Here is a 26,366-nt window from a genome sequence, read left to right as displayed (position 1 = left end):
AAAATGAGCGCAAGCCGTAATCATTGGTTTTTTTACAGAAATGTTTCATGATATACTAGGAATGCCTTGAAGATCGACCAGACCACTGGTGTAGAGTTTTGATTTTTGCTTTGCCTACCAAATTAAGAGCTAAACCAAAGATTGACCACCATTCGTCGTTTCAAATGGGAACAAATGAGTCATAGTGGGCAGAACAAGCAAGGAGATGGGCAGAGCAAAGCACGACCTAGCGAGATCCTATTTGCGCATGTAGCATACATTTGCATATTTACGTTAGGGAACCAAATTCGCCTTTGCACTCCTTTTAAACAATGCCATTTTTTTCTCAACTTTAGCAAAGGGTAAAGTCTACAAAACGTAGTCCACTATGTTCGTAACAGATTATAGTTTTGGGAACAGAACACTGTATTGAGATCAAATGTTTATCGATGAGAAAACTTGCAGAATTTCGTCCAAAATCCATCTCGTTCCAGCTTCTCCCACTGCCGGACAGTGGCTTCCTACTCACTACCATATTTGAGTGGAAACGCCAACCGGATGCTTCACATTTATACATCCGATGAAATGTCTGTATAATTGTCAGTGGCTAAACACAAACTGCAGTCTCCAACCAGTTACTGGCGGTAATGAACGGGTTTCCTCCGCCGTCGTAAAGAGAATAAGAAAATCTGTCTGCTCTCGACCAAACGTCAGATGACAGGCGAATCTAAACAATAACAAATACACACCTTATGCCAGGGTTATAATTTACGGGGTGAAGGATGGCATTTATAACGGCAAACTGGAATCCGCTCGGGGAAGCGTTTTACAGGTAAACAGATTTTAGCTAACTGTTGTGTTAGCTTGCTCACATGACCAGAATCTTTGCAAAATGCTAACGTTAGCTAGCTAGATACCAAGAAATGACAACTCTGTCAGGCTGGCACTAAAGCCATCTTCCTTCCTTGCTACTTGCCGTAATGCTTTGCTCAGTAAAAACAAAGTAACATTCAACATTATTAGCTAATGCACTGCAATAATGTGGGCTTCCCTAGCTAGCCATCTAGCATATCATGTGACAACTGTCATTAATAGTGTGTGTGTGTGTGTGTGTGTGTGTGTGTGTGTGTGTGTGTGTGTGTGTGTGTGTGTGTGTGTGTGTGTCTACAGGAAGATCGAGCTGTATGAGATGGGATGGAGCTTGAGAGATGGGCTCAAGGAATGTCTGGTGGCAGCAGCCCCATACGGGGGACCGATCGGTGAGTACACACACACACCGATATGATGGAGCAGAGAGAATCACTTGCACAATTTGGAGAAACTCACATTGTTGCAAAATATTTAGAATCTACAACGTGTATTCTAACCACATAGCTAATTAAAGAAGCATGTTTCTCTCTCTATCCCTCCCTCTATCTATCTCTCTCAGCTCTTCTAAGGCAGCCACAGAGGCCTTCCTCCAGTGCACGGCCCCAGCTGGAGATCTATTCCTCCTCAGGCGCGAACATGGCCAGCTTCCCGGTACACACACACACACACACACACACACACACACACACACACACACACACACACACACACTCATACACACACTTATTCACTCTTTCTCTGTCTGTCACTCTCCTCCATCCCTCTTGTTTCTCCAGTGGAAGAGTGGCCCAGTGAGACAGCTGGGTTGGACAGTGTGTGATGACCTGCTGTGTATCCAGGAGGATGGCACTGTCCTCATCTACGACCTGTTTGGTGCCTTCAAAAGACACTTCAGCATGGGCAACGTGAGCACACATAACACAAATAAACATGATCAAAACATGATCATCCACCTGACGTGTGTGTGTGTGTCTTTGACAGGAGGTGGTTCAAAACCAGGTGCTGGAAGCCAAGGTGTTCCACTCACCCTATGGAACTGGTGTCGCCATAGTAACGGGAGCCTCACGCTTCACCCTGGCCACGAATATTGACGACCTGAAGCTGAGGAGACTCCCGGAAGTCCCAGGTGTGTGTACATGTGTGTATGTGAAATCCTGTCAGTTCTCAATTCCAAATGAATGGAGACGTTTGTCACTATTTAATTGATTAATTGGTGGTGTGTTCCTCCAGGCCTCCAGGGGGCACCCTCCTGCTGGGTAGTGCTGACTCAGGACAGACAGACCAAAGTGCTGCTGGCCAACGGAGTTGACCTCTACATACTGGACAACACATCCTGCACCCCTGTGGTGAGACAAACACAAACAACTTATTCATTACTGTGTCTAATCATCCTTGCTCTCTCACCTCTAACCGTGTGTGTGTTCCAGACCCCTCCTGGCCTCTCTCCACAGGCCTGTAGCATCGTGAACATGGCCGTGTCATTCAGCTATAAGTACCTGGCTCTGTTCACAGACTCTGGACACCTGTGGATGGGCTCAGCCAACCTCAAGGTAACATGGATTACTATCCCTCATACTGTATGGCTCCATGATCTGGCTAGCTATTATCCATGTATTATCTACTGTCTATACACACCAGTGGTCCTCAACCCATCCAGGCATTCCCAGTCTTATCACAGCTTATCTAGGTTGCCAGGTAGCCGTAGAGTGTAAATAGCTCTGGTGTGTGGAGTGCTGACCATTTTGGGCCAAGAGTTTTTTTTCCTGGTCAAGTTCTATAGTCAGTAGAAGCCACGGCCCTGTATATCAGACATGTCTAATGTAGATGTGTATTATGGCAGTCAGCTACTGACTGTTGTTTGTTCCCCAGGACAAGCTGAGTGAGGTGGACACCAAGGTGAGGACCCCGCCTAAACAGATGGTCTGGTGCAGAAGGCCAAAGAGCCAGCAGCCCTCTGTGGTCATCATGTGGGACAGGCTCCTACTGGTGGCCGGAGAGTGTACAGACACCATCCAGTATCCTTCAGCTCACAGCTGTTATGCAAGTTAGCTCAGCTAGCTTGTTCCTATTTGCTCAGCTAGCTAGCTTCCTGTTAGCTCAGCTAGCTTGTTCCTGTTAGCTCAGCTAGCTTGTTCCTGTTAGCTCAGCTAGCTTGTTCCTGTTAGCTCAGCTAGCTTGTTCCTGTTAGCTCAGCTAGCTTGTTCCTGTTAGCTCAGCTAGCTTGCTCCTGTTAGCTCAGCTAGCTTGCTCCTGTTAGCTCAGCTAGCTTGCTCCTGTTAGCTCAGCTAGCTTGCCCCTGTTTGCTCAGCTAGCTTGTTCCTGTTTGCTCAGCTAGCTTGTTCCTGTTAGCTCAGCTAGCTTGTTCCTGTTAGCTCAGCTAGCTTGTTCCTGTTAGCTCAGCTAGCTTGCCCCTGTTAGCTCAGCTAGCTTGCTCCTGTTAGCTCAGCTAGCTTGCTCCTGTTGGTTTGTTACTGTTAAAGGTACAATTAGCAATATGACATTAAATGTACAGTTAGCAATTCTGCTCACATATCAACACAAGCATAATAAAAATCTGCCACTGATCCAAATGTGTGCCCTCTCATGGAGCCTTAACCAGTGTTTAGATACACTCTGGATGAGGAGAGTGTGTGTGTAGCAGAGCTGGATGGAGTGAGGATCATAGGAGGGTCCAGGCATGAGCTGCTGCAGGAGGTGCCCTCGGCCTGCCAGGACATCTTTAAAATCGCCTCCATGGCTCCTGGAGCTTTACTACTGGAGGCACACAAGGAGTACGAGGTATGTGTCCGTGTCTGGGAAGTCTGTGTCTGGGAAGTCTGTGTCTGGGAAGTCTGTGTCTGGGAAGCCTGTGTCTGGGAAGCCTGTGTCTGGGAAGCCTGTGTCTGGGAAGCCTGTGTCTGGGAAGTACGTGTCTGGGACGTCTGTGTCTGGGTCTGGGAGGTCTGTGTCTGGTAGGTACGTGTCTGGGAAGTCTGTGTCTGTCTGGGAGTTCTGTGTCTGGGAGTTCTGTGTCTGGGAGGTCTGTGTCTGGGAGGTACGTGTCTGGGAAGTCTGTGTCTGTGTCTGGGAAGTCTGTGTCTGTGTCTGGGAAGTCTGTGTCTGGTAGGTACGTGTCTGTGAGGTCTGTGTCTGGGAGGTACGTGTCTGTGTCTGGGAGGTACGTGTCTGTCTGGCCCTGTGACTAACAGCTTTTCACTTTACTGGATACATGTATTGGAGGAGATGGTTTTGTGTGTGTGTGTGTGTGTGTAGAAGTCCAGTCAGAAGGCAGATGAGTACCTGAGAGAGATAAAGGAACAGAGTGTATTGGGGGAAGCGGTGAGACAGTGTGTGGAGGCTGCTGGGTATGAACATGAACCAGAGACCCAGAAAACACTGCTCAGGGTAAGACACACACGATCTCTCTCTACCTCTACTTTGCTCTCTTTCTCTCTCTCCCTATGTCTTCTTCTCTCTCTTTCTCATCTATTCCTGCATGTTAAGTTGAAGATCAAAATGTGTCAGTCCACAGATATTCATGTTTTTCTCCCCCACTCTATTCCTCCCTCTCACCCTCTCTCCCTCCCTTACCCTCTCTCCTTCCCTCATCCTCTCCCTCTCCCTCCCTCATCCTCTCTCTCTCCCTCCCTCACCCTCTCCCTCCCTCCCTCTCCCTCCCTCACCCTCTCTCTCTCCCTCCCTCACCCTCTCTCTCTCCCTCCCTCACCCTCTCTCTCTCCCTCCCTCACCCTCTCTCCCTCCCTCCCTCACCCTCTCTCCCTCCCTCCCTCACCCTCTCTCCCTCCCTCCCTCACCCTCTCTCCCTCCCTCCCTCACCCTCTCTCCCTCCCTCCCTCACCCTCTCTCTCTCCCTCCCTCACCCTCTCTCCCTCCCTCACCCTCTCTCCCTCCCTCTAGGCTGCGTCTTTTGGGAAGTGTTTTCTCAGTAACTACCCACCAGAGCCGTTTGTCAGTATGTGTCGAGACCTGAAAGTTCTCAACTCTGTCCGAGAGTACACTGTGGGGATCCCCCTCACACACACACAGTACAAACAGATGACTGTTCAGGTCCTCATTGACAGGTAACACCCCAGGTGTGTGTGTGTGGGTGTGTGTTTACACAGTGTGTGTGTGTGTGTTTACTCTCTGTACACGCATGTTAAACAGGTTGGTGTACCGTAAGCTGTATCCCCTGGCCATTGAGATCTGTCGCTATCTGAAGACACCAGAGTACCAGGGAGTCAGCAGAGTTCTCAAACACTGGGCCTGCTGCAAGGTGAGGCGGGGGGGTCATTTTACTGCATGTATGTTCTTAACATGTTCTAACAGGTACAGTGCTGTGAAAAAGGATTTGCCCTCATTAAAATGTTCTCTACTTTTTGCATATTTTTAATACTGAATCTTATCAGATCTTCAACCAAAACCTAATATTAGACAAAGGGAACCTGAGTTCACAAATAACACATGACATTGTTCATTAACAAAGTTACGTAACACCCAATGCCCCTGTGTGGAAAAGTACTTGCCCCCTTACACGCAATAACTGGTTGTGCCACCTTTAGCTGCAATGACTCCAACCAAACACTTCCTGTAGTAGTTGATATATCTCTCACACCGCTGTGGAGGAATTTTGTCCCACTCTTCCATACAGAACCGCTGTAACTCAGTGACATTTGTGGGTTTTTAAGCATTAACTGCTTGTTTCAAGTCCTGCCACCACATCTCAGTTGGGATTAGGTCTGAACTTTGACCAAAAAAGTGATACTTTTGACTCATCTGTCCATAGAACATTCTTCCAAGAGTCTTGATGATCATCCCAGTGCTTTTTTTTGTCAAACTTGAGTCAACTTTTTGGACGACATGGGTCCCATTATGTCTGGTGAAAACCAAACACTGCATTTCACAGTAAGAACCTCATGCGTGGTGGTGGTAGTGGGATGGTTTGGGGATGCTTTGCTGCCTCCGGACCTGGACGACTTGCCTTAATAGAAGGAATCATGTATTCTGCTCTGTATCAGAGAATTCTACAGGAGAATGTCAGGCCATCCGTCTGTTAGCTGAAGCTGAAGCACAGCTGGGTCACGCAGAAAGACAATGATCCAAAACACACAATCAAGTCTACATGAAAATGGCTAAAAAGCAACAAATTTGAAGTTTTGGAATGGCCTAGTCCAAGTCCAGACCTAATCCCAACTGAGATGTTGTGGCAGGACTTGAAACAAGCAGTTCATGCTTGAAAACCCACAAGTTAACGCAGTTCTGTATGGAAGAGTGGACCAAAGTTCCTCCACAGTGATGTGAGAGATGTATCAACTACTACAGGAAGTGTTTGGTTGGAGTCATTGCAGCTACAGGTGGCACAACCAGTTGTTGAGTGTAAGGGGGCAATTACTTTTTCACACAGGGGCATTGGGTGTTATGTAACTTTGTTAATGAAAACAAAATATATATTTTTGGGGTTATTTGTGAACTCCGACTCCTTTTATCTAATATTAGGTTTTGGTTGAAGGTCTGATGACATTCAGTATCAAAAATAGAGAAACTCAGAAAAGGGGGCAGATAGTTTTTCCCGGGACTGTATCTCTTGAGATTGAAATAAAACCTGTCTGTCTGTCTCAGGTCCAGCAGAAAGAAGAGCCTGATGAGTCCATAGCACATGCTGTCAGTGTGAAGCTGGGCGAGGCAGCAGGAATCTCCTACTCTGAGATCGCTGCCAGAGCATATGAGTGTGGCAGGACGGAACTGGCCATCAAGGTACTACACACACACACCAGCAGGCCTGAACTGACTATCAAGGGACAGCCACACCCCCTGCTTCCAACACAAGAGAGAGTGATTAAAGAGGCAATCCAAAATACGTCATTTGGATGGATTGAACATGTTCACAGAGGTTTATCATTGGGAATGTTACCTTGACAATACTCTTCCCCTCTCCTCTATTTCCCTCTCCCACCACCCTCTCTCTCCCTCTCCCACCACCCTGTCTCCTCTTTCCCTCTGTCACCACCCTGTCTCCTCTCTTTCCCTCTGTCACCACCCTGTCTCCTCTCTTTCCCTCTGTCACCACCCTGTCTCCTCTCTTTCCCTCTGTCACCACCCTGTCTCCTCTCTTTCCCTCTGTCACCACCCTGTCTCCTCTCTTTCCCTCTGTCACCACCCTGTCTCCTCTCTCTCCCTCTGCCTCATCCCTCTCTCCGTCCAATTATTTTTGCCTCTCTCTGGGTCTAGTTGTTGGAGTTTGAGCCTCGTTCTGGGGAGCAGGTCCCCCTTCTACTGAAGATGAAGAGGAGTCAACTGGCCCTGAGTAAAGCTATAGAGAGTGGAGACACAGACCTGGTTTACACGGTGGTGACATACCTGAAGAACGAGATGAACAGAGGAGACTTCTTCATGACGCTCAGAAACCAACCGGTAGCTCTGAGCCTCTACCGGCAGGTATAGTCACAGACACACACACAACTCAAGACTCTACACACAGTTACACACGCACACAATGTGGTTTAATCTGTGTGTGTGTGTGTTAGTTCTGTAAGCACCAGGAACAGGACACACTGAAGGATCTGTTCAACCAAGACGATGACCATCAGGAGCTGGGTAACTTCTACGTCAAGGCCAGTTACAAGGAGAAGAAGCTGGAGGCTCGCCTGTCTCTGCTGCAGAGTGCTGTGGACGAGTACAACAAGGCCAAGAACGAGTTTGCAGCTAAGGTGAGACCCAGACAGTTTTAAGTGCAGATTTGATCTCACCAGGCTCTGAACAGCATTAGCACTTTCGACCAAAAATGAACATGTAAATTAGATCATGACAATGTTCTCAAAATGTTGTCTCATTATTATAGTGCTCGCTGTCTCTGTCTCTCTCTGTCTGTCTCTCGGTCTCTGTCTCTCTCTGTCTCTGTCTGTCTCTCTCTCTCTCTCTGTCTCTGTCTGTCTGTCTCTCTGCCCCAGGCGACAGAGGAGGAGATGAAGCTGCTACGTTTCCAGAGGCGTCTGGATGAGGAGAAGGGAGAGGCTCTGCTGGGCCTGTCTCTCCAGGAGACTCTGCATGCCCTCCTCACCTCCAACTTCCACAAGCAGGCTGAGCAGCTCTACAGGGACTTCAGGGTGCCAGACAAAAGGTAAGGGCTGTGTGTTATGCTGCTTTCAAGACACCTGGGAACTCAGGGGGGGAAAAAAACAAGGTCAAATCATAATGTCAGTGATCTTCAGGTCGGAATGTTTGAGTTCTACAAAGTTTCTGACTTGGAATTGCGAGTTGGATGACCGTTCAAAATGGTTCGGAGCTTGTTTCCCCCCCTGAGTTCCCAGTTGTCTTGAATGCTCGGAAGTCATAGATTTCCCAGTTGTGAATTCCCAGTTGTTTTGAATGCTGCATAACGTCACTGTGTTGTCGCATATTGAACACGTCACTGTGTAGTACCTTATCGATGACGTCGCTGTGTAGTCCATTCTTGATTTAATTTTATTAGGATCCCATACTGGGGTCCGACACAACGAAAAATACATTACTGGCAGCTTCATTAAATAGTATCCACAAAACACCAGTCTCAACGTCAACACTGAAGAGGCGACTCCGGGATGTTGGCCTTCTAGGCAGAGTTCCTCTGTCCAGTGTCTGTGTTCTTTTGCCCATTTTAATCTTTTATTTTGATTGGCCAGTCCGAGATATGGCTTTTTCTTTGCAACACAGAGCCAGTTTGCGCTGTTCTGTGAAAGGAGTAGTACACAGTGTTGAAAGAGATCTTCAGTTTGTTGGCAATTTCTCGCACTGTATAGCCTTCATTTCTCAGAACAAGAATAGACTGACGAGTTTCCGAAGAACGGTCTTTGTTTCTGGCCATTTTGAGCCTGTAATCGAACCCACAAATGCTGATGCTCCAGATACTCAACTAGTCTAAAGAATGCCAGTTGTATTGCTTCCTTAATCAGCACAACAGTTTTCAGCTGTGCAAACATAATTGAAAAAGGGTTTTCTAATGATCAATTAGCCTTTTTAAAATAATACACTTGGATTAGCTAACACAACGTGCCATTGGAACACAGGAGTGATGGTTGCTGATAATGGGCCTCTGTAGGTCTATGTAGATATTCCATAAAAAATTCTGCCGTTTCCAGCTACAATAGTCAATTACAACATTAACAACACTATAATAATGAGACCACGCTATAATAATGAGACCACACTATAATAATGAGACCACACTATAATAATGAGACCACACTATAATAATGAGACAACACTATAATAATGAGACAACACTATAATAATGAGACAACACTATAATAATGAGACCACACTATAATAATGAGACCACACTATAATAATGAGACAACACTATAATAATGAGACAACACTATAATAATGAGACCACACTATAATAATGAGACCACACTATAATAATGAGACAACACTATAATAATGAGACAACACTATAATAATGAGACAACACTATAATAATGAGACAACACTATAATAATGAGACAACACTATAATAATGAGACAACACTATAATAATGAGACCACACTATAATAATGAGACCACACTATAATAATGAGACAACACTATAATAATGAGACCACACTATAATAATGAGACCACACTATAATAATGAGACCACACTATAATAATGAGACCACACTATAATAATGAGACCACACTATAATAATGAGACCACGCTATAATAATGAGACCACACTATAATAATGAGACCACACTATAATAATGAGACAACACTATAATAATGAGACCACACTATAATAATGAGACCACACTATAATAATGAGACCACACTATAATAATGAGACAACACTATAATAATGAGACAACACTATAATAATGAGACATAATAATGAGACCACACTATAATAATGAGACATAATAATGAGACCACACTATAATAATGAGACCACACTATAATAATGAGACCACACTATAATAATGAGACCACACTATAATAATGAGACCACACTATAATAATGAGACCACGCTATAATAATGAGACCACACTATAATAATGAGACCACACTATAATAATGAGACCACACTATAATAATGAGACAACACTATAATAATGAGACCACACTATAATAATGAGACCACACTATAATAATGAGACAACACTATAATAATGAGACCACACTATAATAATGAGACCACACTATAATAATGAGACCACACTATAATAATGAGACAACACTATAATAATGAGACAACACTAATAATGAGACATAATAATGAGACAACACTATAATAATGAGACATAATAATGAGACCACACTATAATAATGAGACCACACTATAATAATGAGACCACACTATAATAATGAGACAACACTATAATAATGAGACCACACTATAATAATGAGACCACACTATAATAATGAGACAACACTATAATAATGAGACAACACTATAATAATGAGACAACACTGAGAACATTGTCATGGTCTAATTTGACATAACTTTTTTTTTTTTAACAACTATGCTGTCACTCTCCTCAACTCTTATGCAAGAGAGACTGGCATGCATGTTATTTATATTAGCTCTCTCATTACAATGAAAAGCAAGACGTGCCCCTCTGTTCTGGGCCAGTTGCAGCTTAGCTAGGTCTTTCTTGTAGCACCTGACCATATGACTGGACAATAATCAAGATGAGATAAAACGACACATTGCCGTCACTGTGTAGTCCCTTCTTGATGACGTCACCGTATAGTCCTTTATTGATGATGTCACTGTGGTCAGGTACTGGTGGCTGAAGCTGACCGCTCTGGCAGAGAAGGATGATTGGGAAGAGATGGAGAAATTTGCCAAGAGCAAGAAGTCCCCCATCGGCTATCTAGTATGTTGTTTATATAACCTTTTATACAATGTTATTCATCCAATAGGCTACTTGACCAGTCATGTATAACCTTTATACAATGTTATTCATCCAACTGGCTACTTGACCAGTCCTGTATAACCTTTATACAATGTTATTCATCCAATATACTACTTGACCAGTCCTGTATAACCTTTATACAATGTTATTCATCCAATATACTACTTGACCAGTCATGTATAACCTTTATACAATGTTATTCATCCAACTGGCTACTTGACCAGTCATGTATAACCTTTATATAACTTTAGTTACGTAACCAACCTCTCTGTTTCTCTCTTAGCCCTTTGTGGAGGTGTGTGTGAAACAACACAATAAGTACGAGGCCAAAAAGTATGTTTCCAAGGTGACCCCAGAGCAAAAGGTCAAAGCCCACCTGGCCATAGGGTGAGTTTGTGTGTGTGTGTGTGTGTGTGTGTGTGTGTGTCAGTGTGCAGAAGCTAAACTCCTCTCTCTCTTTATCCTTCTCTCTCCTTGTCAGTGATCTGGAGGGGGCAGCCGAGGCAGCTATAGAGAGGAGGAGTGAAGGAGAGATCAGCACTGTCCTGTCCCGCTGTTCTCCCACCACAGACCGAGCCCTGCTGGAGAGACTCAACCGAGCCAGATCCACTGCTGCCAAAAAGTGACCTTCCTGAAATCCTATTCAAACCACAAAATATCTCACTGACAAAAAAGTGAGCCCTATCAAAAACGCACTAAGAACTGTTGCTGTTGAAAAGTGACCCATCAACCACCATTCACTTCAGCTCCAGCCTATGTCCTGCTTCAACTACGTTTGGAGGGGAAGGAGTGATTTGGGAAAGAAAGACATTCCAACACACACACAGCTTAGACAAGCTGATATCAACAGCACTCCCATACTATACCAATCATGAAAGAAATGTGCCTCTCGACTGTCTGTTTTAGCCAAGAGATGCAGTGAGATCATCTCAATTCGCAATGAATTGCATTCATATTGTATATCCTGTGTTTTCAAATCTGTTCAAATGAAGGAAGTGAGAGAAGTAGGGACACCACTTTTGACTATTGAGAAGCACAGATTGCTCCCATTTACTGTCTGCGGTAAGCTGCTTGTGTTACTGACTCTCCTCTCCAGATCATGTGATTGTCATATTAATGAAACCATGTTGGTGTTGTTCACACACTGCAGACCATTGTCTCATGTTGTATCATTGAATAAATGCATTCCTTTGTAAAGGAGCTACATAACGATAGAGGAATACGGTACTCAGGAATGGGATCGGTGTCCTATAGGGAACATTATGGAACTAGGCCGCTGGAGAAAACAAGAAACTCAATTACTGTTGCTTTCTGTAACAATCAACAGGGCATATTGTATGTAGGCTATTGTGTAAAAGCATCAGGTCAGAAAAGGTGCATAAAAGTGGATAGACGACATTCAACAGCTATACCGTAACTACAGGCCTACTGTGTGTTGGGGGGGGTCATGTCAAATGTTACAGTATAAATTGGAATTTATGGTCCGAATTTACGACGCTTTTTTTTGCTGACGGCATACGTTTTCAGTTGAGAAAGAGGTACCGCTGGGGGAGCGGGACTACCCCTGTCACATGGTGTGTTTATTTGTCTATGACTGTCTGTAAACGGCGAGACACTTGCTGTCACGTGATTCAGAAGCTCTTCAGGCGACTTCGGCGTGTAAAACAGGTAATGTATCCGTGTCTGTACGATGTGTTGTTTTCTGAGAAATCATAAACAAAGTTGCAAGTTATAGTATCCTAGCCAACAGTTGGCTAAAAGTCTAAACAAATCGGTGTAGTGCAGTCATTTATATGGGGGCTACTTATAGAAATGAGAGTGAGTGAATTTGAAGTTCACTCGCTGTCTAAGAGATAATTAAACAGCTGTGCAGGCTACGGTGTATAACTCGCGGAGTACCCTGTTCAAAGGCACATTTTTTTGTCTTGCCCATTCACTCTCTGGCACAAATACACAATCCGTGTCTCAAGGCTTAAAAATCATTATTTAACCTTTCTCCTCCCCTTCATCTACACTGATTTGAAGTGAATTTAACAAGGGATCATAACTTTCTAATGTCATGGAAAGAGCAGGTGTTCTTAATGTTTTGTACATTATTGTATATTAAGAGTACTTTTCTTGGGGAGAAAAAAAAACGTTTTATGGGAAACCAGATGTTTTAGACTTCAATTTGACTGTTTGTTGCAAAAGTGATATACTTTTAGTGGTAAATCTAAAAGACCTGGACCTCCCCCAGCCATCCTTGGGTACTTTGTGCCCCCTCAGTGTCTTGTTTTGCGCGCTTCGTACAAAATAATAACATGCAGGATATTTCTAAACGCAGCTCTTTATTAGCTAACTGGCATGTTCACGTGTCTCCAACCATGATCAACCGAAGATGACCTCACCACCTGTGTGGTCTTAACCAATCATAGCGCAGTATGATACGGCGGGAAAATGCATACAATTACAATTCAGTATGTTTACACATACGAATATTACACTCAGATTATTGGGGTGCATGATGCCGCTTGGCTACTGTGTGTGTGTGTGTGTGTGTGTGTGTGTGTGTGTGTGTGTGTGTGTGTCAAATTGCTTTAGTCATGTCTGTGAAGGTGGAGTGTGTAGTGAAAGAGAGGTGTGAGATCGGAGAGGAGGAGAAAGAAGGAACTCTGCTCTTTGTGGACATATCAGGACAGAAGATCCACCGCTGGAACCCAGCAACCAATCAGAAAGAGACAGTGGCTACAGGTAAACCAATCAGAAAGGCAGCTGTGACCCTGGGTGAACATGTCATAACCTCTAACTAAGGTTCAGTAAAGATCTTTTTCTTGAACTTCTATTTTGTAGATCCAGTTTGTTCTTCATCCGGGTTGTTTGGGCTCTGAGGTAGCAACAGCACACCTTATACTCCTGTCATGTTCTGTATTTTTATGTTTCCAACTCCCCCCGTCCTTCTACCTGCTCCCTCTCCTCACCTTTTCCCTCTCCCCTCCTCACCAATCCCCACTCCTCCCCCCGTCCTTCTCCCTGCTCCCCTCCTCACCTTTTCCCTCTCCCCTCCTCACCAATCCCCACTCCTCCCCCCTGTCCCTCTCCCTGCTCCCCTCCTCGCCTTTTCCCTCTCCCCTCCTCACCAATCCCCACTCCTCCCCCCTGTCCCTCTCCCTGCTCCCTCTCCTCACCTTTTCCCTCTCCCCTCCTCACCAATCCCCACTCCTCCCCCCGTCCCTCTCCCTGCTCCTCTCCTCACCTTTTCCCTCTCCCCTCCTCACCAATCCCCACTCCTCCCCCCGTCCCTCTCCCTGCTCCCCTCCTCGCCTTTTCCCTCTCCCCTCCTCACCAATCCCCACTCCTCCCCCCTGTCCCTCTCCCTGCTCCCTCTCCTCACCTTTCCCCTCTCCCCTCCTCACCAATCCCCACTCCTCCCCCCGTCCCTCTCCCTGCTCCCCTCCTCGCCTTTTCCCTCTCCCCTCCTCACCAATCCCCACTCCTCCCCCCGTCCCTCTCCCTGCTCCTCTCCTCACCTTTTCCCTCTCCCCTCCTCACCAATCCCGACTCCTCCCCCCGTCCCTCTCCCTGCTCCCTCTCCTCGCCTTTTTCCCTCTCCCCTCCTCACCAATCCCCACTCCTCCCCCCGTCCCTCTCCCTGCTCCCTCTCCTCACCTTTTCCCTCTCTTCTCTTCCTCCAATCCCCACTCCTCCCCCCAGAGAAGTTTGTGGGCTGTGCGGTCCCCCGGCGGTCTGGAGGCTATGTGATCGGAGAGGGACGGAGTTTTGGAGCGCTGGACTGGGAGTCCAAGTCCATCTCCACCATCGCTGTCATCGATGAAGACAAACCCAACAACCGCTTTAATGACGGCAAGGTGGACCCTGCTGGACGCCTCTTTGCAGGTAGAGATTGATAGATCAATTCATTTGACAATCCATTAATCCATCAACCTCTCTTCTACCGCATCTGTTTTGTGTTCCATGTAATGTTCTGTTAACTGTGTTCTGTCAGGTACCATGGCGATAGAGGAACGTCCTACAGTTCTAGAGCTGAAGCAGGGTTCTCTGTTCTCCCTGAACAAGGACCACATTGTAGTCAAACATTTCAATCAGGTGACACATAAGGGTGGAAGTGGAATGTTCTCAATGATCGTTTCTAGCATAAACAGTTAAGTGTTAGTGTGAGATAAACAGTACCAAAGACTAATCCTATAAGGTATTAGATGAGTAGAGACTGAAGCTATCCTTTGTGTCTATTTTTATTATTTGACCAGGTGGACATCTCAAACGGTCTGGACTGGTCTCTGGACCACAAAACCTTCTACTACATAGACAGCCTCACTTACACTGTGGAAGCTTTCAACTATGACATCAACACCGGGAGTATCAGTGAGACACACACACACACACACACACACACACATAAACCTTGTACTACATCGACAGCCGTGTGTGTGTGTGTAGGTAACCGGCGGATGGTGTATAAGATGGACGAGGGAGAGGGGATTCCTGATGGCATGTGTATTGACGCAGACGGTAGACTCTGGGTCGCATGCTACAGTGGAGGCAGAGTGATACAGATTGACCCACAGACAGGTGTGTGTGTACCTGCCTATATGTGTCAGTGCGTAACAGTTACAGTATATTGTAATATGAAGGTAAAAACCACCAATCCCCCTCTTTTCTCTCTCTCTGCTGCCTCCCTCTCTCATTTCTCCCTCTCCATCTTCCCTCCCCCTCTTCTCAGGGGTGCGTTTGCAGACAGTGAAGCTACCGGTGGATAAGACAACATCATGTTGTTTCGGGGGTAGAGACTATTCAGACCTGTACGTGACCTCAGCCTGTAAGGGAATGGATGAGGCAGACATGGCCAAGCAACCGCAGGCAGGATGTGTCTTTAGGGTACGTGTGTGTCAGTGGAGGCTCCTCGGAGGAGGAAGGGGAGGACCATCCTACGCAGTAAATTTCAGAAAATAAAAAAAAGTGTAACATTAAAAAAGTTATCCTTTTTAGATAAAACTATACTGAATATATTCACATTTGACCAAATAACTGATTAAAACACTGTTTTGTAATGGTCTACAGTAGCCTGAACAGCACTCTCTGTGGTAGCACCATGGTGTAGCCAGAGGACAGCTATTTTCCATCCCCCTCTGAGTACATTGACTTCAATACAAAACCTAGGAGGCTCATGGTTCACACCCCCTTTCATAATCATGACGACTTCCAGAAGACCTCCAACATATCAGAGTTCCACCCAGTCAAAGGATCAGAGAATGACTCTAGTACTGAAAGCATAAGCTACAGCTAGCTAGCACTGCAGTGCATAAAATGTGGGGGGTAGTTGAGTCAAAGAGAGAGAAAGACTATAATTGAAAAGTTTTTAACACATTCATTTATTTAAAAAATTGAGAAGCATCAGAGAGAAAAAGAGAGAGAGCTGTTGTAGGCATATTTCATTGTCATTTTTCACTTTCACTTACCTAATTTAGACTATTCAAACATCTGGCTCAAACAGAGAGGAATGCTATTTGTGTTAGCTAGCTGGCTATGACTATCCAACACTGGAACTCTTCCAAGTCAAGGTAAGCTTTTGGTTTAATAAGTGTATTCCACCAGGGACCCACCACTGTAACTGCTTGCTGTACACTGTACAGGGTGATTGTAGCGGGTTTACTAATACATTTGTTCTAGTAGCTATGTTGACTGACGTTAGCTAATATGGTGACGACAATGTTGGCTGTGTGTAGCGGTTATGGTATGAAGGTTTGGATTGTAAAGTTTTTTTTCTTGCCTGGTCAGACAGCTGTTGTGTTGTGCACTAAAGGCCACAAAGGAAGGGAACAGGTGAGAGGAGGAGAGTGCGTAGATGCGAGAAGGAATTAAACAACGAGCAAAGTGATGATGCCGTTTGTATGTGGCTGCTATGAAAGTGAACTGCGTGTGCTGATGATCAGGGGTGTGTTCATTCTGCTGATTCTGTTGAAACACCTTTCTTAAACGGAAGCAAACAGAACGAAACAGGGTTAAACCTAGCTATTTTGTCCAATAGAAACTCTTGTTTGCAACTTTTTGAACTTATGATTACAACCTAGATCAGCTAGATGCAGAGTGTGCAAGGCGGTATTGAATGTGTCACTGTTTGTCACCTTGATTACTCCAATTTGTCTCTCGACCTGTGTCAGAAACCTTTTTTGTAATTTAGCGATGCTCTTATCCAGAGTGACTTACAGTAGTGAGTGCATACATTTTCATACTTTTATATACTAGCTAGGTTGTAGTAACCTCATGATAGGTATAGGGAAACACTTTGTATCATGTAGTGGCCTAAACCTATTGGTTGCAATAAGCTGGGAAAATGGAATATTAATGACAGTCATCCAATATGCTGTATTAGAAATAAAAATAAAAATAAAAATAAAAAATATTCCTCCCTAATCTGAAACGGCACCAACCGCCACTGGGGTGTGTGTGTTTTATTCAGCCTGTGTTTTATTCTCCTTGCAGATCACAGGCCTGGGTGCAAAGGGCATTCCTGCAAATTCATTCACTGGATGAGTGACACAATGGAAACACTGAAAACCGGGCCTTGTCAATCATTCCATGATGATCAACCAGTAACTCGGCTGCACAACTGACCACTAATCTCACTAATAAAATAATGTGACTTTATGATTTTAAGCAAAACTCAACATGCCTCAGTTATAGTTACTGTACTTAATGTATTAGTAGGCTATTGTATATCTTCTGTCCAATAAAAAAGCTAAAATTGATAGGTAGTTTGTATGAGGACTCTTATTTTGACACAATTCTCGCTGTTATGCCGTCACGTTTTTTTTCTTGGGGTAACTGGAATGTCCCCTTCCTGCTGAAGAGAATGCGGAAGCAAGAATAGGACCAAATGGGAAAGGGCATTTTCATCTGTTTCTAGTCACAGACCCGGGTGAAATCCAACAAATCTACAACATTTTAACTGTGGTCCTGCTACATTCCGCTCGCTGTTTACAAGCTATCATCAATAGTAGATATCAATAGGTGGTGGAAATGGAGCGCAGAGACGCATCGTCCACTAACGCAGACTGGATGTCTCAACTGCCAGAGGAACTGTGGGGTACACCGCTTTGGGACCTGGCGATACCCGGTGAGAATTAACTTAATAATGTCGAGTGATAGCCTACTGTTATCCTTTTTATTTCGATTACAAAACGAGTTTGATATAGAATAGAGTTTAGAGCACAAGCTATTGTAACGACCCTGGGTTTATAAACACGGATATTGACTCTGCCACTTGAATATGCTTTTGGGGCACAGTCGATTGCGCACTGGACTTCGGGCTAGAAGGTTGAGGGTTCGAGACCTGTTCCCTGCCTGTTTCATTACACTATGTTTATATGGGACTAGCCTAGAGAAAACATTTGTCACGAGTTTCATTAGAGGAAGTCAGCCTGTTTTTTCAAACCTATTCAGTCCCTTTCCTTGATGTCATTTGACTGCACTTGTTTTGTCTGTCTTTTTGTCTCTGCTTTCAGGGAGTCATGACAGCATGAGTTACTGCCTGGATACACACTCTCCTGTCTTGGGGTCTGAGTCGTTTATGCTGCAGTTTCTGGATCGACTGGCACCCTGCATTGTACGCCCCTGTGTCTACCGCTGGGCCACCACACAGGCAAGTTTCACACACCAAACCCATTCAAAATCCTATTTCCCCCTAACCCTAATTGTAACTGGAACCCTAAACCTAACTCCTAAGCCTAAAATAGCCTTTTTCCTTGTGGGGACTGGTGAAATGTCCCTTGTTTTACTATCCTTGTGAGCACTTCTGGTCTCCACAAGGTTAGAGATTGTCCCTGTCCTTTTCTCCCATAGGCGTGGTGTATTCCTGATCAGTTGGATGCTGGAATCCGGTTCTTCGATCTACGGATCGCTCATAAAAACATAAAAAATACATTCAACACACAAGACATGTTAAAAACACACAACACAGATGACACGCTGTATTTTGCACACGCGATTTATACGCTACAGACTGTAAAGGTACGGTATAGTAAACACACATGCCATTCTGGTGTGTGAATCTTCTGTACTCAATGTGAGAGCATATGCACTAGAAATATTATTCACAATCCATAGTGTGTGTGTGTAGGAGGCCCTGTCAACCATGGCTGTGTGGTTGGAGCAGCACCAGAAGGAGGTAGTGATCCTGTCCTGTTCCCACTTCTACCTGCTGACGGACTCTGAGCACCAGGCCCTGGTCTGCTACATCACTCAGCTGTTTAAAGACAAACTCTGCCCCCCACAGGTACAGGATAGACAAGACCCCACTACTGCCTGTCTCAGTCAGGGTTGGGGTCACTTAAGTTTTCAGGAAGTGGTGCCAGTTTCCGGTCAAATCAAATGTATTTAAATAGCCCTTTGTACATCAGCTGATATCTCAAAGTGCTGTACAGAAACCCAGCCTAAAACCCCAAACAGCAAGCAATGCAGGTGTAGAAGCACGGTGAGTTCATGTTTTCAGGAAGTGGTGTTAGTTGGGGTCAGTTAAGTTTTCAGGAAGTGAAGTGTCCATTGTTTTGTGTTTTATTGGCATGAAAGGTGAATGAACTCTCGTGTGTGTGTATAGGAGACTCCCTATCTGAGCCAGTGCTGGGATCTGGGGCAGCAGGTCATAATTTCGTACGACGATGAGACGATTCTTCACCAACACAAGCAACTGTGGCCTAAGATCCCTTACTGGTACGCTCTGTGGTTGGGACTCTGTGTGTGGGACTCTGTGTGTGGGACTCTGTGTGGATGTGTGTTAAACCTGTAACCTTTGACCCTTTACAGGTACGCTGACTCGGCAGACCCCAAAGAGGTCATTTCTTACCTGGAGGAGCGGCAGAAGGCCCAAGGAAGAGCAGGTTTGTTTGTGTGTGTGTGTGTGTGGGCGCGTGGGCTTGCGTGTCCTTTGATTGACAGCTGACCTCTTTGATTGACAGCTCATTTCTTCACCTCTGGGCTGAACCTGACGGAGGACACTGCTGTGGTGGTCTGCAACCCCTGTCTGACGATGAGGAAGTTAACGATGAAGAGTTTCTCCCTGCTGCTGGACTGGGTGGAGAAGCAGACTCCTGGACCGAACCAGACCGCTGTCAACATCATCTGTGGAGACTTTGTGGGTCTGAACCACTTTGCCTCTGTGGTTATCGGGCTCAATAAGAAACTGCTGAAGACAGAGAGCCACAGATGACTCACAAGGGACGGAATGAGAAAGAGACAGATAAACATGCACAGAATCCCAAATGGCTTCTAGCTCCTTCTCCCTATGCAGTTGTGGAGATCTGAGAGGTTTGGTTAGGTGTAATCAACATGGTACTCTGACACACCTGATCTAGTGTGTCAAACTCATTCCATGGAGGGCCTACTGTCTGTAGGTTTTTTGGTTTTTCCTTTCATTTAGACCTAGACAACCAGGTGAGGGGAGTTCCTTGCTAATTTGGGAGGAGCAAAAACCCACAGACACTCGGCCCTCCGTGGAATGAGTTTGACACGTGCACTACTAGATCATAGGAATGAGTTTGACACGTGCACTACTAGATCATAGGAATGAGTTTGACACGTGCACTACTAGATCATAGGAATGAGTTCCCATGTTTCCCTATGTCTACCTACAGCACAGGGTGGCAGGTTTACTGTGTTGATAATGAGTATGATGGATACAATGAAAGGTTTTTGCATTCTAAAGTAATGCCACAGGAAAAGTTTCATCAGATGGACAATATAATTTATTTTTTATATGCAAATACACTACATGCAGGGGCAAATACATAAATGTCTATTGAACTTTATCCGTTTGAGGCATCTTTATTTCAAACATCAACAACACCTTGAAATTGTCATGTTACAGCAGGTGTGACTTTATAAAATAAACCACTTCCTCACAGCTGAGAATGACTACCCTGAGAAATAGTCATGTTACAGCAGGTGTGACTTTATAAAATAAACCACTTCTTCACAGCTGAGAATGACTACACTGAGAAATAGTCATGTAAACTGTGTGCTGCCCTCCTGTGTTCAAACAGCAGAAGTGCAGTACAACATGTTGTAGGGACAGATCTGTTGGCACTAGTTTAATTTTCTAGAGGAAACTAAAACTGAAGCTAACAAAAAGGTCGATAAGTGTATGGTGAAACATAATAATACATTTAATCATAAAAAAACAAGGAAAAAGCAGAAATGGCAGATCACTGAACAAAAGATCCATTTAAACTCACCTAACAAGGTGCATAATTAATGCCACACCATTAACAGTAGAAAAATGGATACATTGTAGAAAATATAGTGAACACATGTTACATAAACATAGATGTAATTCACAAATGGCACACAGTAAGGCACTTCACTGATACAGACAGACAACTGTAAAATGAAGAAAGACGACGGAATATCTAGCAGTTCAAATCTAATTAATGAAATATAATCTAACTCCTTCAAAAGGCAATTATTTCTGAAAAATAAGCAATATGGCCTCCTGCTCTAAAGTCTCTATATGGGAAGATCTCAATTGCAAACTCCTTGTCTCCTTCTCAAAACAGATTGGAAGAGAAGGTCTGAGGGGAAGGAACTCTGGCTTTCTCATGTAATGGGTTTTGAGAAAGGTACGAGGAGAGAGGACGCGAGGAGTATGTAATTGACACCTTCCCTATGACTTTGGTTTACCTTCTCTTATCACATGCCCCTTCACATCTCCTTCAGCAGAATCCCATAGGGGCGGATGGAGCTCTCCACAATCCTCCTCTCTTCTTCCTCAGATGTGCCATCATTAACTGGAACAAGCCAGTAGTCAACTCTCTTACAGATCTTCCGTTGGGCTGTGTTGATACGGTTCTGAAGGACCATCCTGTAGGTTTTCCCGTTTGTCTTCGACACAAAGTCTCTAGCGTAGCCGCTGGCTTGGCTGAGGTCAGGAGTGGAGTAGATGCCTCGCCCGTAGAGCTGCCTGTCTCCGACTTTATAGTGGGACTGGATGATGCCTTTAGCCCCGTCCTCGCTGGTACCGTGGTATGACACTGGCCACTCCCCGGGGTATGAGTATGTCCGAATCCCGTTTGGACCGAGCCATGTGTTATCTCCGTATTTGTCCAGAACCTTCAACGCGATCCGTTTCCATCCACACGGTCGCTTGTAACTCTCATCGCCCCTCACAAAACTCTCAGAGTCGGAAACGTCGGTGAAGTCATAATCGAACTCCCTGTCGAAGAATGTTGCCTCATCCACAAAGAGTTCGGTGTTGATTACCTTTCTTTTGTCCTGGCCGAAGAAAAGCACTGATAACCCCCATGTCAACCATGAGACAGGGCTGAGCCACTGCAGGAGAGAGGTGACGCCCAGGACAGAACCGATGAGAAAGCCTTCAACAGTCAAAAGGTTTTCAGGTGTCTTGCCAGGGTTGTTCCTCTGAAAGTCGGACAAGGGCCTCACCGTGGCTCCCATTGCAGCTGATAGGGCCTCATAGCGTACACCCTCGTCAAGCATGATTGGTCTGAGAACAGTTGTTAAAAGTGAAAGCCTCTCAAACCAGTAAGGATATGTGTCTGTAGCTGATCGTGGAGCAATCGTTAGCAGCTAACACCTCAAACTTCTCTCAGGCACTCGGTCTGTATTTGTCCATTGTCTTTGCAAACTAACCAAATGGAAAAACCTTCTGGCTACTACAGAAACACTGTCTCCACCCACATTGACAGACTTTCAGTTTCATTTTTAGACTTGGTAGAATTAGGAAGAACATACCATTGGTCTTGGTCAGGGGACAAGGCTTATAAACAGGAAGTCAATAGCAGACTAGCTGGGACATAACTTGACTCTGAATAGAAAGGAAATCCAGCACACAACATCCTGCACCACAGTTAAGTTGTCTGACTGCAGGAGCCTTCGTCAGGCGGTCATTGCTTGTGTTTCTCTCCCCCCGGAGAAGCTCACCTCCAGCTCACACACACATACCCTGTGGACTTTGGACTGATCTGAATTTATATGTAGGCTAGTTAACTTGTGAATCTTCTGTGAACTTTTACTCAAATGCTGAACTAGCATAGGCATACTTTTTATTTTATCTCAGACTTTTATAGCCTACTGGACTCATAGGGAGCTAGTCTCTCACATTATTTTGTTGGGAGGAGTGACTCTATGGACTTCCATTGGCTAGCCCTACAATGTAGAAAACAGGACAAATAAAGCAAAACCCTTGAATGAGTAGGTCTATCTCTCTTGGATGTGCTTGGTAGGGTGTTGTTCCTCTGTGTGATTTATATGGAAGGACATTTTCTCACTAGAATCTGCAGTGTTCCAGAAATATTCAAGAGAAAGTCCTCTAACCTGGTCTCACTCTTTGCCTCTTTCCAAGAAACAACTTCTACCTACTGCAAATAAAAGGGGGGCATGCTATCTGCCGGTATGGACGTGTTGAAAGGGGGGCAGGCTATCTGCCGGTATGGACGTGTTGAAAGGGGGGCAGGCTATCTGCCGGTATGGACGTGTTGAAAGGGGGGCAGGCTATCTGCCGGTATGGACGTGTTGAAAGGGGGGCAGGCTATCTGCCGGTATGGACGTGTTGAAAGGGGGGCAGGCTATCTGCCGGTATGGACGTGTTGAAAGGGGGGCAGGCTATCTGCCGGTACGGACGTGTTGAAAGGGGGGCAGGCTATCTGCCGGTACGGACGTGTTGAAAGGGGGGCAGGCTATCTGCCGGTATGGACGTGTTGAAAGGGGGGCAGGCTATCTGCCGGTACGGACGTGTTGAAAGGGGGTCAGGCTATCTGCCGGTACGGACGTGTTGAAAGGGGGGCAGGCTATCTGCCGGTACGGACGTGTTGGAACAGTTGGAGTGAGTTGAGTAACTTTACCTCAAACCCCCAAAATCTTTTAGTTATGATTTATTTATTTGAACCAAATGTGTAACATTCCTTAGAAAATGATGGCCACGTTAACAAAAATTATTTAGCTTGCTAAATAAAAATACAGCCAGGCCCAAGATACGTGTTGATTTGAAACCAGCGTCATTTCCTCTTTAGCCCTTGCCGTGGGTCCCTGCTGTTGCCCACAGATTCTGTGGGCTTGGGGTCGGTGCCAGGACCTCCGGAGCCTCGCCCAGTCTGCTGTCCTGTGCTCCCATAGGTTGGATTCCGGGAGAGCGGAGAGCATCCATTGGAAGAGTATGTGAGGGTGGGGACTGAGGGGGTGGAGCTTTGACTGACAGAAGAACTGTTCTGGGACTCAACTTTAGACTGGAGAGAGAGAAGGAGCGGATGATGAGATGAACAGAGAGAGAAAGAGAGGAGGATGAGATGAACAGAGAGAGAAGGAGGATGAGATGAACAGAGAGAGAAGGAGGATGAGATGAACAGAGAGAGAAGGAGAGGAGGATGAGATGAACAGAGAGAGAAGGAGAGGAGGATGAGATGAACAGAGAGAGGGAGAGGAGGATGAGATGAACAGAGAGAGAGGGAGAGGAGGATGAGATGAACAGAGAGAGAAGGAGAGGAGGATGAGATGAACAGAGAGAAAGGAAGAGGTGATGGGGAGGAGGGGAGATGTAGAAAATAACATGACAAATAAAATATATAGATCATTCTGGTGTGTGTACTCACCGGCCTGTTGGCCTGGGCCAGTACCTCTGGGTTTGGTTCACTAAAGTTTGGCACCTCAGAGAAGACCATGCAAAAACTGCAATACAACACAGATCAGTACCTTAACTAAATCTACAACACATTAACATCCAAGTCAACAGTTTGTGTGTCTTACTCTCCTATCTTCTGCAGGTCTCCTCCTCTGCCTGTGTAGAGTGTCAGACAGCCCTTCCACAGGGATGCATAGCTGACGAGAGAGAGAAACAGACAGACGACAGAGAGAGAGAGACACTGAGCTGCACTTCCAAACCTCCTTTTCAAACGTATGACCATATTAGAGAGACATATTTCCCTCAGATTACACAGACCCACAAAGAACTCAAAAACAAATCCAACTTTGATAAAGTCCCATATCTATTGGGTGAAATACCACAGGGTGCAATTACAACAGCAAGATTCCTGTTGCCACAAGAAAAGGTCAAGCAGTGAAGAACAAACACCATTGTAAATACAACCCATATTTATGCTTATTTATGTTCCATTTTTTACTTTAACTATTTGCACATCATTACAACAATGTATATTGACATAATGACATAATTGTCAGAGAGAGAGACAGAACTAGATAGATAGATAGATACCCTCGTGAGAGGCGGAGGATGTCTCCTGGCTGGATGAGTCCACCCACCTCGTCCCACACAGACAGGGTGATGCACCCACTTTTATCAGCCACCTGACAGGAGAGGGAGGTGGAAGAGAGCAATTATCCCACTTTACGGGAGACAGGTAGAAGGTTTGCATGAAGGAGAGAGCAGAAAAAGGCAGGATGAGACTGAATGAAGATGGGGGAGAGCAGAAAAAGGCAGGATGAGACTGATTGAAGATGGGGGAGAGCAGAAAAAGGCAGGATGAGACTGATTGAAGATGGGGGAGAGCAGAAAATGAGGGAATAATGAGGAAATGATCCCCACCTTGCAGGAGCGAACCTCATGCCCATCCTTTGTTTTAGTTACCCTTCCTTCAGGTGGAGGGAAGGAGAGAATGAACAAAGTTTGCATTCATTCATTCATTCATTCATCACCAAATGAAACACTGATTTTTTTTTATAAAACAAACATTTTACTGTCATTCACCACTCACCCATTTCCAACACAATAAAGATTAAATTTAAATTCTTCAATCCCAACCTTATGTCTTTTATCAAGAATTGAGCATCGTTTGGCACAATGGCGGACATATTTGATTAAAGTCACTGAAGCGAGAAAGAGAGACAAGTAGTGATGGTGGAAATCGTTCAAATCAGGTTCAAATTAATTTACAGCTGTCAAAATTAGGGAGACGAGAACAACACATGGTTATCAAGGGGGCGTGTTACGTTCAGAGCTCATTCCCCAATAATAAAGCATAAATTCTTCATATAGCTTTTTCGAAATCCAACTAGGGCTATATAAGCAGAAACTGCTTTTGTCGATATATTTGCCGTATGTTTTCTTTAATACAACTGCAAATACTAAAAGCGAACAATCGTCACGAACAGGATTCGAACCTGTGCGGGGAAACCCCATTGGATTTCGAGTCCAACGCCTTAACCTCTCGGCCACCGTGACTGTGCATATTACTGGCTGTAACATTAGTATAGAAACCTCTTTGCGATATTGGAATATTTGGTTAGGTATTTTATTGAAAAGCTAGTTACATTAGATAAGTGGTATTGTAAGAGAGCGCTGGTTTCATACTGCATCCTTGCTTTTCTTTGTAGCTATGTATTGTAAATAAACTGAAGGTAAGACATGTTCTCTTTTCCTGTCCTGCACTGTAGTTTGCCAAATTGCCACATGGTGGCGCCTATACGCTGCCGACGAGATGGTGAGGCCAGGGCCACACAGAAATGCACAAAAACAACCAAATCATAGAACATATCAGGGTTCTATAGCTAGCTATGTTCAAAAGGTTTATAATGTCATGTTTACAATGTACTGTAAAATATGACAAACATGTGAATAAATATAAATGAAGAACAACAAAAGCAATGAAAAGTTAGTCCTTATCAAAACAGCTAAATATTTAATTCATCTGGCCTGTAGGCCTA

At 44.9% G+C, this 26,366-nt stretch overlaps 4 protein-coding genes and 1 non-coding gene across 8 annotated transcripts; 3 read left to right on the top strand and 2 right to left on the bottom strand.

Moving 5' to 3' along the window:
* The first annotated feature begins 56 nt into the window (after positions 1 to 56).
* On the top strand, positions 57 to 11,915 carry LOC110495617 (vacuolar protein sorting-associated protein 16 homolog). Its single transcript, XM_036951845.1, has 19 exons — positions 57 to 811; positions 1,150 to 1,238; positions 1,409 to 1,500; positions 1,626 to 1,754; positions 1,831 to 1,975; positions 2,080 to 2,195; positions 2,277 to 2,399; positions 2,719 to 2,864; positions 3,456 to 3,627; positions 4,102 to 4,233; positions 4,747 to 4,910; positions 4,996 to 5,104; positions 6,448 to 6,582; positions 7,057 to 7,263; positions 7,353 to 7,535; positions 7,776 to 7,945; positions 10,571 to 10,667; positions 10,990 to 11,093; positions 11,188 to 11,915. The coding sequence occupies exons 1-19, from the start codon at positions 762 to 764 to the stop codon at positions 11,330 to 11,332; spliced, it is 2,508 nt and encodes an 835-aa protein (XP_036807740.1). The 5' UTR covers positions 57 to 761; the 3' UTR covers positions 11,333 to 11,915.
* A 270-nt stretch (positions 11,916 to 12,185) lies between these two features.
* Positions 12,186 to 17,449, top strand: LOC110519912 (regucalcin). 3 transcript variants are annotated; one of them, XM_036951849.1, is made up of 8 exons: positions 12,186 to 12,374; positions 13,287 to 13,436; positions 14,397 to 14,579; positions 14,689 to 14,789; positions 14,951 to 15,065; positions 15,141 to 15,272; positions 15,424 to 15,578; positions 17,184 to 17,449. In XM_036951849.1, exons 2-8 carry the CDS (start codon positions 13,289 to 13,291, stop codon positions 17,232 to 17,234), a joined length of 885 nt encoding a protein of 294 aa, XP_036807744.1. In that variant the 5' UTR covers positions 12,186 to 12,374; positions 13,287 to 13,288; the 3' UTR covers positions 17,235 to 17,449. The 3 variants fall into 3 exon arrangements, with proteins under 3 accessions (XP_036807744.1, XP_036807743.1, XP_036807745.1); XM_036951848.1 differs by having other exon boundaries at positions 14,951 to 15,272; XM_036951850.1 differs by lacking the exon at positions 12,186 to 12,374 and having other exon boundaries at positions 13,274 to 13,436.
* A 77-nt stretch (positions 17,450 to 17,526) lies between these two features.
* Positions 17,527 to 20,503, top strand: LOC110495626 (PI-PLC X domain-containing protein 1). 2 transcript variants are annotated; one of them, XM_036951846.1, is made up of 7 exons: positions 17,527 to 17,817; positions 18,206 to 18,342; positions 18,543 to 18,710; positions 18,820 to 18,975; positions 19,297 to 19,409; positions 19,503 to 19,576; positions 19,655 to 20,503. In XM_036951846.1, the coding sequence occupies exons 1-7, from the start codon at positions 17,721 to 17,723 to the stop codon at positions 19,903 to 19,905; spliced, it is 996 nt and encodes a 331-aa protein (XP_036807741.1). In that variant the 5' UTR covers positions 17,527 to 17,720; the 3' UTR covers positions 19,906 to 20,503. The 2 variants fall into 2 exon arrangements, with proteins under 2 accessions (XP_036807741.1, XP_036807742.1); XM_036951847.1 differs by lacking the exon at positions 18,543 to 18,710.
* Positions 20,504 to 20,560: 57 nt separating this feature from the next.
* Positions 20,561 to 25,750, bottom strand: LOC118941095 (SOSS complex subunit B2-like). Its single transcript, XM_036951851.1, has 6 exons — positions 25,418 to 25,750; positions 25,249 to 25,295; positions 24,919 to 25,010; positions 24,453 to 24,524; positions 24,299 to 24,374; positions 20,561 to 23,935 (listed from the first exon to the last, which is right to left on the bottom strand). Exons 1-6 carry the CDS (start codon positions 25,512 to 25,514, stop codon positions 23,708 to 23,710), a joined length of 612 nt encoding a protein of 203 aa, XP_036807746.1. The 5' UTR covers positions 25,515 to 25,750; the 3' UTR covers positions 20,561 to 23,707.
* Positions 25,751 to 25,802: 52 nt separating this feature from the next.
* On the bottom strand, positions 25,803 to 25,884 carry trnas-cga. The gene has a single exon. It is a non-coding gene; the product is annotated as a tRNA-Ser (tRNA).
* Between the last annotated feature and the right edge of the window lie 482 nt (positions 25,885 to 26,366).

This window comes from Oncorhynchus mykiss, chromosome 18 (genome assembly GCF_013265735.2).
Source record: "Oncorhynchus mykiss isolate Arlee chromosome 18, USDA_OmykA_1.1, whole genome shotgun sequence".
Taxonomy (NCBI): domain Eukaryota; kingdom Metazoa; phylum Chordata; class Actinopteri; order Salmoniformes; family Salmonidae; genus Oncorhynchus; species Oncorhynchus mykiss.
The sequence above is the reverse complement of the archived record's forward strand: the minus strand, read 5'-3'. Positions and strand labels throughout refer to the sequence as shown.